This window comes from Cydia strobilella, chromosome 17 (assembly GCF_947568885.1).
Source record: "Cydia strobilella chromosome 17, ilCydStro3.1, whole genome shotgun sequence".
In the NCBI taxonomy this organism is placed as follows: Eukaryota; Metazoa; Arthropoda; class Insecta; order Lepidoptera; family Tortricidae; genus Cydia; species Cydia strobilella.
Genome location: NC_086057.1, coordinates 5,549,876 through 5,562,309, shown reverse-complemented (window position 1 = coordinate 5,562,309; position 12,434 = coordinate 5,549,876). Strand labels below are relative to the sequence as shown.

Sequence of the window (12,434 nt, the reverse complement as noted above, 5' to 3'; positions counted from 1 at the left end):
AGATGTCAGGGTCCTCGCATTCGTCGATGTCCTCGCAGTTATTAGTGAGTTTGTGTCTCCGTTGGCCCGGGGGACACTCGCATGAGAAGGATCCTCCTCCTCAGTTGAGTTGGCTCGAGTACTGTCTCGTGTTCAACTTATCGGGCAAATGTCAGGGTCCTTGCACTCGTCGATGTCCTCGCAGTCATTAGTGAGTTTGTGTCTCCGTTTCCCCGGCGGGCACTCGTATGAGAAGGATCCTATTAAGTTGGCTCGAGTACTGACTCGTGTTCAACATACCGGGCAGATGTCAGGGTCCTCGCACTCGTCGATGTCCTCACAGTTGTTGGTGAGTTTGTGTCTCCGTTGCCCCGGGGGGCATTCGCAAGAAAAGGATCCTATTGAGTTGACACAGCGACCTCCTTCGCAGAGCCCCGGTACGGCTGCACATTCGTCTATATCCTGAAAGATAATAAATAAATATCAGTATGGATTAATTTGAGACGAATTTCTTTCTATCTTCAAGATAAGGGATTTGTTGTTTGAGAGTCGGAGCGCGCTAAGTTTTCATTCCAAGCGCTACGTGGTGCTCCTAAGCAATACTGTTGGCACTGTCACTGTCAAGTCAGTTAAAACTTAATGTGGTCGGAGTATATCCACTTAGCAAACTAACTAACTAACAAAAATAATACCCCTACCTGACACTCTTGGTGGACAGGTTTCTCAGATGTCCCGTGAGACAGTCCCCGCAGCGTTCGCAAGGATATCCCCATGCCACGCCGACAGTGGCACAATACATCTATTTACTATATACTACTTCTAACACCCCCATTCTTAACCCTTGAAATGGCAGGAACCGCCTCGCGGACAATTAACGTCATTGAAATTTGGAATTTAACTAATTAAAATAAAATCGAAATTCCTTCAACCCAAAAATGACGTATGCCACTTGAAAGGATAAGCGGTTATCATAATATCTACCTGACACTCCTTAGTGGCTAGGTTCCTCAGATGTCCCGTGGGACAGTCCAGGTCCCCGCAGCGCTCGCAAGGGTGTCCCCACGCCACGCCGACAGTGGCGCAGCACAGCTGTTTGGTACAAACTACTCCTTCTAACGCCCCCGTGCATAGGGCGTTCCTCGTTTCAGTGTAGCAGGGGCCTGAAATAAAATATACCAGATTATTTTAATGTCTTTAAGTATGGGAATTCAGGTTTGATAATTTTTTTAATGATTGAAATCTAGTAAATTAAATAATATCCCGCGACTAAGGAGGCTTGTAGGAATGTGAGTGATGTATTTTGGTATTATTATCTTCATATAATATCCACTTAAATCACATAGGTGATCTCAAGAGTAAAACTTTACACGCACACGTTACACACGCAAGACACATTTAACATAACATATTTTTATAATGTAAATAAACCTGTTTTTATTTCTACTAAAAGGTTTGCAAAAACTGGAACTGAACATTAGAGTTTTTTATTGCTTAAACTATGAACTAACCTGTCCTCCTGTCTATCTCGCACCTGGTCCCGGACAGGCCGTGGAAGCAGACGCATCTGTCCGGCGCTATACACCGCCCGCCGTGTAGGCAGGGCTCTCGACAGATTGCTGGAAATATAAAGAAAATTAAATTAGATAAAGAAGGCCAGTTAGGCGAGAGACACGTCAGTTTACGAAAACACGAAAGCGCGTCAGACAAAGTTCATGACAGCGCTTTTAGCTTCGCGCAACATTTGACGTGATTGGCGGTCAAAGGGTACTAGAGTTAAAAATTACTTACTCTACTATTACTTACACGGTGTTTTCGTAAAAAAAAACACAGTAAGTAATCTAATGTCAGAAAACCTTTGCACCGCTCAAGTCCAACAATATCCATAATTATTCGGCCTCAGTGGCGAGCGTCCAGCAGCCCGTTCGACGAGTCGTGCAGGGGAATACTCACGTTCAGTACAGAACTCGCCGCTCCAGCCAGGCGCACACGCACACGTTCCGTTGGTGCACGTGCCGCCGTTCATGCATATTCGTCGGCACCCGCCCCGCGTCCGCACTGAAATAAAAAACTTGTACTCATGTAACGTCCCATTAGCATTACATTCAATGTCTACTAAATGTTCAATAAAATATATACCATGTGTACCAACATAATGTAAATTAATTTTTAACAAGCAGAAACGTCTGCGATCGATGCTATTAAGCTTAGAATAAATTTAAAAGTGGAAAAATTACTGCCTTGGGTGAGACTTGAACTCACGGCCTCCGGATAACATAATGTAAGTTTGCGATAATTCATTCACCACATTAGGTATATACGACGCCTCACCCGACATCCTGAAAATCCTCACACGGGTTTTCACTTGTTCGGCTACTTTTCTTTAGATATACACGTAAGGATCAAATAGTTCTACCAACTTTAACCAGAGATGTTGCTGCATTGTTACGGTAAAATTTATTAAAAGCGTCATCTTTTTCTATGGCTCACTTACGGGGCCTAGGGTCCGCTAGATATAAAGAAATCAAAGCGTACAACAAACAGAGGTTTACCAGGATAAGGGTAGGCGCCGCCCTGTAGGCAAGATGGCGCCTCCACGCCGCTGGGGCAGCGGCACATGTTGGGTGCTATGCAGGCCCCTGGCGACCCGCAGTCCGGTCGACATAGCGCTGAGGACAGAAACAGTAAATATGTAATTAATTCCGCAACGTTCGCCGTCCCTCCGTGAAGGAGTTGTTTAAATACCTACCCCTAATCCTCCCGCCCAGAACTCAGATACTTTAACCCCCCTTAAATACCATTAGGCAGTGAATTAAAAGGGATAAATAGTAGATTGTTAACCAAGGAATGAAAGGCACTCACTCCTGCTGAGGTATTTTGGCGCTCGAACGCAGTGAGAGCGCCAATAGTCCGAGGCTGAAATGATGCCTTTTACCCGAGTTAAACACTCTACTTTTCATTTCGAATACGAGGAAAGTAAAATGCATGTATTTTTTTTAAAGCATGACTAAGTATACATTTCTATAGTATTACTTGAGGATACTTTCAATTAACAATTTAGGAAATAGTATCGTTATTTATGGAATGGAGAGTCAGATATCAGAATGAAAATTGTATACCAAATCCATGTAAACTCAAACTTCAATTACTTATCGTAAAAAAATTCAAAAAATCGTACTTCGAACGTAAAATGCTCTAGTGCAGACACGTATCATTTTCCGACTTCCGTACACCTTTTAGAACAACTATGACCCTCTTTCAGAGCATGAGAAATGAAAAGTATTATGTCTTTTTCCAGCTTGTAATTTACCTGTGTGCCAAATTTTATCCAAATTTGCTCAGGTTAAAACACATTCAAATATCCAAACATTTTGTACGTTTCACATAGGTATATTGCGATGAGACTACAGTAGGTGTAGCTTTCTACAGTAACCGTTAAGTATGGCAGAGACGAGTAATTGGGATAGTACTTACGGACTACACATAATAAGGAATTAGGTCTCGACGTCCACCCTGGACAGCAATGCGTGCTGTTGCGACTGCGGCAAACGTGCGGCCTGGTAAAGAAACGAAATAAAATATATGTAGAAAATGTAAGTAGGTAGTTAACTCATTGTCATTCTTGTTAATCATTATATCATACATCGTTATTTTCATATGCAACATTTAAGAAGGCAGAAGGAGAATATCATGGACAAGGAACATAAGAGACTGGTTAGACGTGGACAGTACAGAAAAACTAATTCGCATGACTACGGATAGAACGGCATATAGGCATAAGGTCGCCAACCTCTGGGATGGAGAAGGCACTTGAAGAAGAAGAAGAACTTAAGAATTAAAAGGAGAGTTTCAGACTTATACCTTTATTCATAAACGGGCTACAAGAATAAATAGTACAATACTACAGTAGTAGCCAAAACATTGTTAAATTTTATCAATAACGAGGTGAGCTTTTATCTATAGTACTTATACCTACTACTATATTTCTGTGCCTACTACACAAGGTCGTTGTCGTGAGCGCATAGAGGAAATAGTAAGTACCTACTCTCGAGAGTACCCTCGGAAAATCTATATATTCTGCTTTAAGTCCTAATGCCAAAATGCGCTTAAAAGCGCAGAGAATTACGCACGTATAAAAGGACTCTCAGCCTTAATAAACACAAGGGCCAGTGTGCGACAGATTCAATGACAAAGGAATCGGTGTCATGATATGTTTGATTGCGTTTCAACGGAATTTCTTTTCCATGGCTTGTATTCCGAAATATGAGTACGATATAAGTTCATCTATTTATAAGGTCGTCTAACGCACGTGTCGTCTAACATTACATACAAGATCAAATTACGAATTCTATCTATCTTGACACAATGACTCAATTCAAATCGCGAGTCATTAGTTGTAGGTGTACGTAATTTGTTTAAGTAGCACTATATCAGAATTAACGTAAAAAGTAAGCTGTATTTATCAAATTAACACAGATTTTTTATCACCTGACTAGAATATAAATAGTATTATAAATCATCACACAATAGCTGTCATAGTTTGACCAATACAACAATTACGCCTTAATGGCCAAAGGTTTACAAGCATGATTTATTAGTAAAGCAACCTTGTGGACTTAATTGTCTCCTGTAGCATACAGTCAGCAACAGAGGTACCAAAACAGGCGGGTTCAAAACGACCTACACACGCTCTTATGCACTTAACAGTAACGTGCGTTTAGATCATTTTGAGATCCCACCTTACCAACTTCTGCTGGCTATATGAGGCGTAAGATGGATTCGGCACGGCTCTTAGAAATAATAGGCTAATTCAAAGGTTAGTAGGCTGATATGAAGACCTTGTGTCGAAATCCTGAGTCTTATCAAATTCAGTGCAGTACGTACAAACCTACGTACATAGATTACGATGCTACTAGTTAACATACAGTCGAACGAATAGTCGTGCAAAAATAATGACGTAAGATTAGCCTTTTTCAAAAACACGGGCGATACAAATTGTGGCGCTTAGATTGTTAACCGTAATTTTTTGAACGAATCCTTATTCGTGCGTATATTAGTCGAATCTATCTCTTCTATTATTTTCGCGCTAACAACACACGGCTTCGGTGTCTAATTTACAGTTTACAGTGGTCAATAATTTAGTCGTAATAGAAATGACAGTAGATGAGTAGACCCCATTTTAAAAAATCCATAGTTACACACTGATGGTGCGATTGGCACGCTTTGTCGCACGTATCAAGCCAAGAACAACAGGGCTATAACCACCTATAACCGCCAAAATCGAAATTCGCAAATTGCGGGGATCTTTCTCTTTTACTCTAATGAAGGCGTAATTAGAGTGACAGAGAAAAATGCCCGCAATTTGTGAACTTCGATTTTCGCGGTTATAGCCTAGGCCTTTTGTCCAGTGTTACCATAATTTACAATTATCACTTAAGAAAATAGCATTAATTAAAAGTACAAAACATCAACCATATAAACAAATTTTTTATCAGATCAAACTGTAAAGCTTATCGGTCGAAAATGTATCCGTCAAAATAAGGCGGTTTAAAAGCTCAAAAATAGCCTTTAACTCCGTTCCTACTTCCTAGTGTGATGTTCGTGTCCGTTCAACAATGTGTCAGAGTATCGTCCGTCCATTCAGAAATATCAACAATGTGTGTAATCCAACTCTCGGATTGCCGGCCGAAATGTAGTAAAGTGATATGCGTGGGCGCATGCGTGGGTGAATTTCACGCTTGCGACTACCGCGGGCTTGTCCAGCGGCATAAGAACTTTAACATGATCTTCTTTTAATAATGATTTGGAATTACTCGTAGTGCATCTCCCTTGTGTCAGTAAGTGAGTGATAGTCTGTGAGTGTGAATGTAAAAATCAATATCGAATCAAGATTTGGTTATTATAACTTGAATGCCGCTCTTGCGATGACATCAGTGACAGGCATTGACCATTTGTGAATCTTGTAATTAAGGTAACGTAAAACGGGGTGGCTTTGAAATTGCGAGGATACTTTGATTACTTTTAATATTTAAATTTTAGTCACTTAGTCGTTAACTACTGAACGTATCCGCTTCATATTTTTGTGTTAGCAACACTGACAGTTTGGTAATCTTTCCTCGCGACGTACACGCACGAAACGCTGCTCTTCGTTGAAAAAAAAAATTAAGTTGTGACTGGAAAATAGCTCAAATTTTCATCATCATTTTCCTCGCATTGTCCCGGCATTGTGCCTCGGCTCGTTGGAGCCTGGGGTCCGCTTAGTAACCAATCCCAAGAATTGAAATGGGCACTAGTTTTTACAAAAGCGACCGCTATCTGACCTTCCAACCCAGAGGGCAAACTAGGCCTTATAGTTTCGCCATGTCCGTCCGTCTGTCTGTCTGTCCGAGGCCGTGATTGTTTAAGGGCTAGGAAGATGCAATTTGACATGGATGTATTAAATCAATAAATCCAACAGTCGTACAATAAAATCAAAAAAAATATTTTTTAGGGTACATGTACCTAATACCTACATGTAATAAAAGTAGGGGTTTAATTTTTTTTTCGCTTTAACCCTACAGTGTGGGGTATCGTTGGATAGTTCTTTCAAAACGAATACGGGTCTTTAACAAAAAAAAATAAAGTGTATATTATCGGGAATAATCGCTCCGAAAGAAAAAAAATTGCCTCTAACTTTTGAACCATGGGTCCAAAAAATATGAAAAAGTATAATCGGATTAAAGAAAAACCTTTATCCTAAAAAAATCCATAATCAAGTTATAGTTTCTTATGCCGCTACGACTGTGACTTAAGAAGAATAAATTCGGATATCCCGGGTGACGCACAGTCCAATTGAAACATCTGAAACGATAGTGGGTTATATCGGAAGTAATAACTTCCTGAACGTGTTAGTTTATATTCTTGTGTCTTACAAGGCGACGTGTTATGGTTTTAGTTTAGAAATTAGTTAAATTATTTCATGGTTTCCCAATTAGGTACGATCCAACTGCCTAGTCCCTAGGTTGTGCCTATTACCTAATATGATATACATTTTCCTATACAGAAGTTTTAACTTTTTAATCAAAATATCAACTCCCTGTACAGATTTATTAGCGTTTAGGTATAATCATTATCTAATAATTCTAATCTAAAACATTCCTTTTATTGTGCAAAATTGCAAACATTACGGTAACGACCTCAAATAAACGCATCAGATTACGCCGCTGACGAGAAGAGCGACAGATCGCGTCGCGCGCATATTCCACTTGTACCTTCCAAGTGCAAGCGAGTTGAACTCTTGCGCGAACCAAGTAAGTACGCTTTCCCGTAACGCACAGTTGTGAAGGGTCGTGAGGTCTTAGTTACAGTGGTTTTTAAGAGCTTTCATTCGCCTGAGCTTGGTAAGCAATATGAAATTACAAAAACACGAAGGAATCGGCGCGGTAGTCACTCTCCGGTAACATCTTGCATTCCACTGTCATTAGGTACCTAATCGAAGAATGTTTGATTTGGTTTATACATGACGTAATATCAATTTAGATCTGTTACCGTAATAACCTTGCTGTAGTTAAAACACGTTTTAAAATAAAACAGTTTTTAGTAATTTTACGTAGTACTCGTCGATTTATATTGGCTTGTCGATTAAATTCATAAACAAAGTAAATATTTCGACGAGTGGCGTAGTGGGCTGACAAGACTTACCCCACAAAGTGCTGGGGCGCGTTGTCGAAGGGCCGCGCGCCGCGCCAGTTATGCCGCGTGCGGGGCGTGCTGTGCAGCAGCTGTACACGCGTAGGAGGCACTAAAGTGACAACTTAACCCACAAAATGCTGGGGCGCGTTGTCGATGGGCCGGGCGCCGCGCCAGTGCCGCGTGCGCGGCGTGCCGTGCAGCAGCTGTACACACGCGAGGAGGCACTTTAGCGTCACTACTCACCCCACAAAGTGCTGGGGCGCGTTGTCGAAGGGCCGGGCGCCGCGCCAGTGCCGCGTGCGCGGCGTGCTGTGCAGCAGCTGTACACACGCGAGGAGGCACTTTAGCGTCACTACTCACCCCACAAAGTGCTGGGGCGCGTTGTCGAAGGGCCGGGCGCCGCGCCAGTGCCGCGTGCGCGGCGTGCTGTGCAGCGGCTCGGCGGCGCACGCGGCCGCCAGGAGGAACAGCCACGCTGTCATCTTGACACCATGACCCTGGAAAAATAGCATATTACTCGTAAGTGTTTTCTTCGAAAGTTTCAACGAGACTGCAAATGCCGTTGGCCACCATATTTCCACTTGGGACATCCAAATACTGAATCTGAGAAATATGTTTACACAACGTACATTCCAACTGTGACAAATACATAATAGGATATGGAATGTGGATAAAAAAGTGAGAGTCTACTATGTATGTCCATTTGATAATCGACTAAATAGACGATTTTTATTGATAAAAACACTGCTAAATATATATTATTGACAATCCTTCTTGACAAAGCCGCCGAGCGATACATTTCATAAATGAATAATCACGAGTTCATGATATGATGTTATGCTACTTAACATCCTTGAACCACCACATCTAACCCGATACTTGTAATCGCATAAAGCCGCCGAGCGATACATTTCATAAATGAATAATCACGAGTTCATCATATGATGTTATGCTACTTAACATCCTTGAACCACCACATCTAACCCGATACTTGTAATCGCATAAAGCCGCCGAGCGATACATTTCATAAATGAATAATCACGAGTTCATCATATGATGTTATGCTACTTAACATCCTTGAACCACCACATCTAACCCGATACTTGTAATCGCATAAAGCCGCCGAGCGATACATTTCATAAATGAATAATCACGAGTTCATCATATGATGTTATGCTACTTAACATCCTTGAACCACCACATCTAACCCGATACTTGTAATCGCACAAAGCCGCCGAGCGATACATTTCATAAATGAATAATCACGAGTTCATCATATGATGTTATGCTACTTAACATCCTTGAACCACCACATCTAACCCGATACTTGTAATCGCACAAAGCCGCCGAGCGATACATTTCATAAATGAATAATCACGAGTTCATCATATGATGTTATGCTACTTAACATCCTTGAACCACCACATCTAACCCGATACTTGTAATCGCACAAAGCCGCCGAGCGATACATTTCATAAATGAATAATCACGAGTTCATCATATGATGTTATGCTACTTAACATCCTTGAACCACCACATCTAACCAGATACTTGTAATCGCATAAATGAATGGGTTTGCCGCCAAAAGATACGAGAACAATGACTTAATTCCTTATCAAGCGACGCCGTGACGTGCCGCAGTTGTGAATGAAACTAATGGACATATCATATGGTAGGGTCATAATTGCCATAAACAATTTCACTCAACCACGTACACAAATTTAATAGTTAATTAATTTTGCAAACACGACTAGCGGATGAATAGGCCTATGGTGAAACCATCCTAGAATTTGACCAAAGTTGGTGGCCGTGAATCCTATATCATCATCATCATCATCATGTCAGCCGATAGACGGGCCACTGCTGGACATAGGCCTCTCCCAAGGCTCGCCACTCCGACCGATCCTGTGCCGCCGCTCGCAACCACCAAATTCCCGCGACCTATATGATACATACGTAATCAAATCCAAATCAAGAAATCCGTTCTGTAGGTAGTTTGCCCTGTAACATTCACCGATTGACTAAAAACTTAGGTAATGCTAAGAAATTTAAAAAAGCGAATGTCATCTGAAATATTTTAGAGAGAAACAGCAAAAACATTAAGCACTTTTAAAACAAAATTTTTAGACAAATTACAACCAAAATTCGATTTATATGACCCGGGACACATATCAAGCTTTAATTAAACTACTCACGTAAAAACAAAAGATAACGAATGCAGATACCAAATATATCTCAGTCAGTTATCAGCGAGTGCATAGCGTTGTTTATCGACAGTAATCAGGTCAGTACCGAAACGCTCCCGTTTAGCCTAATTTCCGCCAGGGGCATGCTGGCCGATGTTATGTAACTTGCATTTCTTATTCCTGGTTTCTGTAAGGTTCTCGACATGCATAGAATATACATACAGTCTTAACGAACTCATCTAGACACTGTCGGTCGGTCGTATGTTCGGGCAAGCTTCTTATAAAAAGCCGTACGACGTGTGACTGCAGCGTAACCTGTTCGAGCCACTTTCAGTCCCTGTAACTTTTTTAAGCACAACCGAGGGTCTGGATGTCAATTCGAAGTTATATTTCGATATTCAAATGATGTCATTTTGCTATTATGCGCACGTGCATTTAGCTTTTAATTGTACATAATTATATGGATTGGCGCGAGCGAGACGCAAGGGTGAATGTTAACAATATTACATTATTTTTACATCAAAATTTAAGTAGAATTGGCCTACGCTAAGTTTGCGCTGACTTAGCATTGATAGAATAAGGGAACGAAACAAGTACTAAACTTAGCACTTGTCGTGTAAACTTGGCATGCTCGGATCGGAGTCTAGATTTGACTCGGCCGTTCGACTTTTTTCATAGCTACGAGTATACCTATAAAAAGATGTCTCAAACTATTTGACGCTTCGCCACTGATTATCCTGTACGTACCTTTGATAGTGAATCCCAAAGTGGTGGTCATTGTTCAGAAATGACAACTTGGAATAAATTGAGATGGATTAAAGTTTCAAATTGGTTAAAGCAATTGAAAGTGCAATCATGTTTGAAACAGTAGGTCAGTTACAATAAAGATTACAAACGTCATGTTTTGATTGATAGCTGTAAGAAACATTTTACTTGGTTTAATAGAGACAGTTTTTGAAAGAGACATTGAATGAAATAAAACTATGAAAACGGATTATATCGCGTATATTGAATTTATAATACATCCCGACGTTTCGAACTCTTTACAGCGTTCGTGGTCAACGGGTGGTTTATCATAGTTTTATTTCATGAGTAACTATCGCGGTAACCGAAGACAATATTAGAGACATTGAATATTGAATTGTTTTTGTCTTTCACTTTTCAGTCTTTAAATTCTTGGTTTCATAGAGAAACAAAAAAATCATAAAAAAATACTCAGATTGTCACTTACGAAACCTATTCTATAATTAATACTTCTTTTAATTCCTGGAAGATGATTTTACCTCTTTGAAAATTGGCAACACAAACTAAACTTTTCAAAAAGAATAGCATTCGTTAGCCGTACTCTCCATTCTTAGATCCTACATAAATTCGGGCTTCGAAAAGTCTAGGTCCCTTCTGGTATAATTAATTTATGCGAGAAGGGACCTTAGCGCATGAAATTAACTGATCATTAGCTAATTTTTATGAATTTAAGTTTACAAATGCTCAGCTAAGTATGGCCTTTTTCTCACCAGAATATTGGGTTTTAAAAACTCCTAAGTCTACATGCAGACAAATAAATGTATGACATAACAAATATAGAAGTTTTGCTTTACAAGGGAGGGGGAGAAATGGAGAGCGGGTCGGGGGCACGGAATCCGTGCCGAAATGATAACGAAGCGATGACCCCGCGCACTATTTCACTTGTATACATTTAGTTACGTAGCCGTTACGTAAGCGGTACCAGAATTACACTAGATTTAAAATATTGAATTTACTCCGAAATCACCTGAGTTAAGACCTTAGCTTTGGCAAAAAGGCGTCATTATTAGCCTGTAAGAGATTGTATACCTACTATTATACTCATGCTGTGACTCGGGCAGAGGACGCTGGTTCCGATCAGATCCCAGCCCTAGGCACTGAAGGGCTTTCCCTTTCTTATATGTAATGTATTCCAGTGTATGTTTAATTTATAATAACATGTTATTACATACGTTTCCATTCATGAGAGAACTGTGTCAAGATTCCTATTTCATAGTTTCGCGACACTGACCTGACCTAACCGTAGATAGCGTATTTAATAAGCTGTAGATATCGATATCTGCAAGTGTCAATTTTTACTTTTAGTGTCTTATCGGATCGAAAATATACAACTAATTTTATTTTATAGTTGGTACCTAATCGGGACCAGTACCACTACCACCAGTTTCACACTGACATAAACGCTATCAAGAACGTAATTTACTTTCTATACATCTCGTTCGCACTAATATGCGAGTACGAGCGAGATGCATAGAAAGTAAGTTACGTTCTCGATAGCGTTTATGTCAGTGTCAAACTGGTGGTAGTGGTACAGATTCTAACTTTACGAAGCACATATAATATCCAATCTAGGCTATAATCAAAATATCAAACATAACTTGATACTAGATTGAACTTACTAACTAAAAGGAGATAAAACCGCCTACTTTTCTAGTATTAGCATTTCGTTTCTGCAAGGATCACAGTTCTAACTTTTTTTTTTGTTAGGAGGGAAAAATGCATTACGCATACCACCCGCGTGCGGGGGGTGACCCGAGTGGTTATGTGGGACTCCCGTCTAGGCTAATGAGGCCCACG

The 12,434-nt window shown here is 40.5% G+C and overlaps 1 protein-coding gene across 1 annotated transcript in view; it reads right to left on the bottom strand.

Annotated features, from left to right (window-relative positions):
• The window catches only part of LOC134749034 (fibrillin-2-like), an 84,417-nt gene that overhangs the window by 53,905 nt on the left and 18,078 nt on the right, over positions 1-12,434 (bottom strand). Inside the window, exons 2-8 of the mRNA XM_063683928.1 lie at positions 8,008-8,144; positions 3,451-3,533; positions 2,529-2,645; positions 1,930-2,034; positions 1,488-1,595; positions 961-1,139; positions 280-441 (exon numbers count right to left, since the gene is read on the bottom strand). Of these exons, the coding sequence (XP_063539998.1) occupies positions 280-441; positions 961-1,139; positions 1,488-1,595; positions 1,930-2,034; positions 2,529-2,645; positions 3,451-3,533; positions 8,008-8,144 (891 nt within the window). The remainder of the gene's footprint in view (positions 1-279; positions 442-960; positions 1,140-1,487; positions 1,596-1,929; positions 2,035-2,528; positions 2,646-3,450; positions 3,534-8,007; positions 8,145-12,434) is intronic.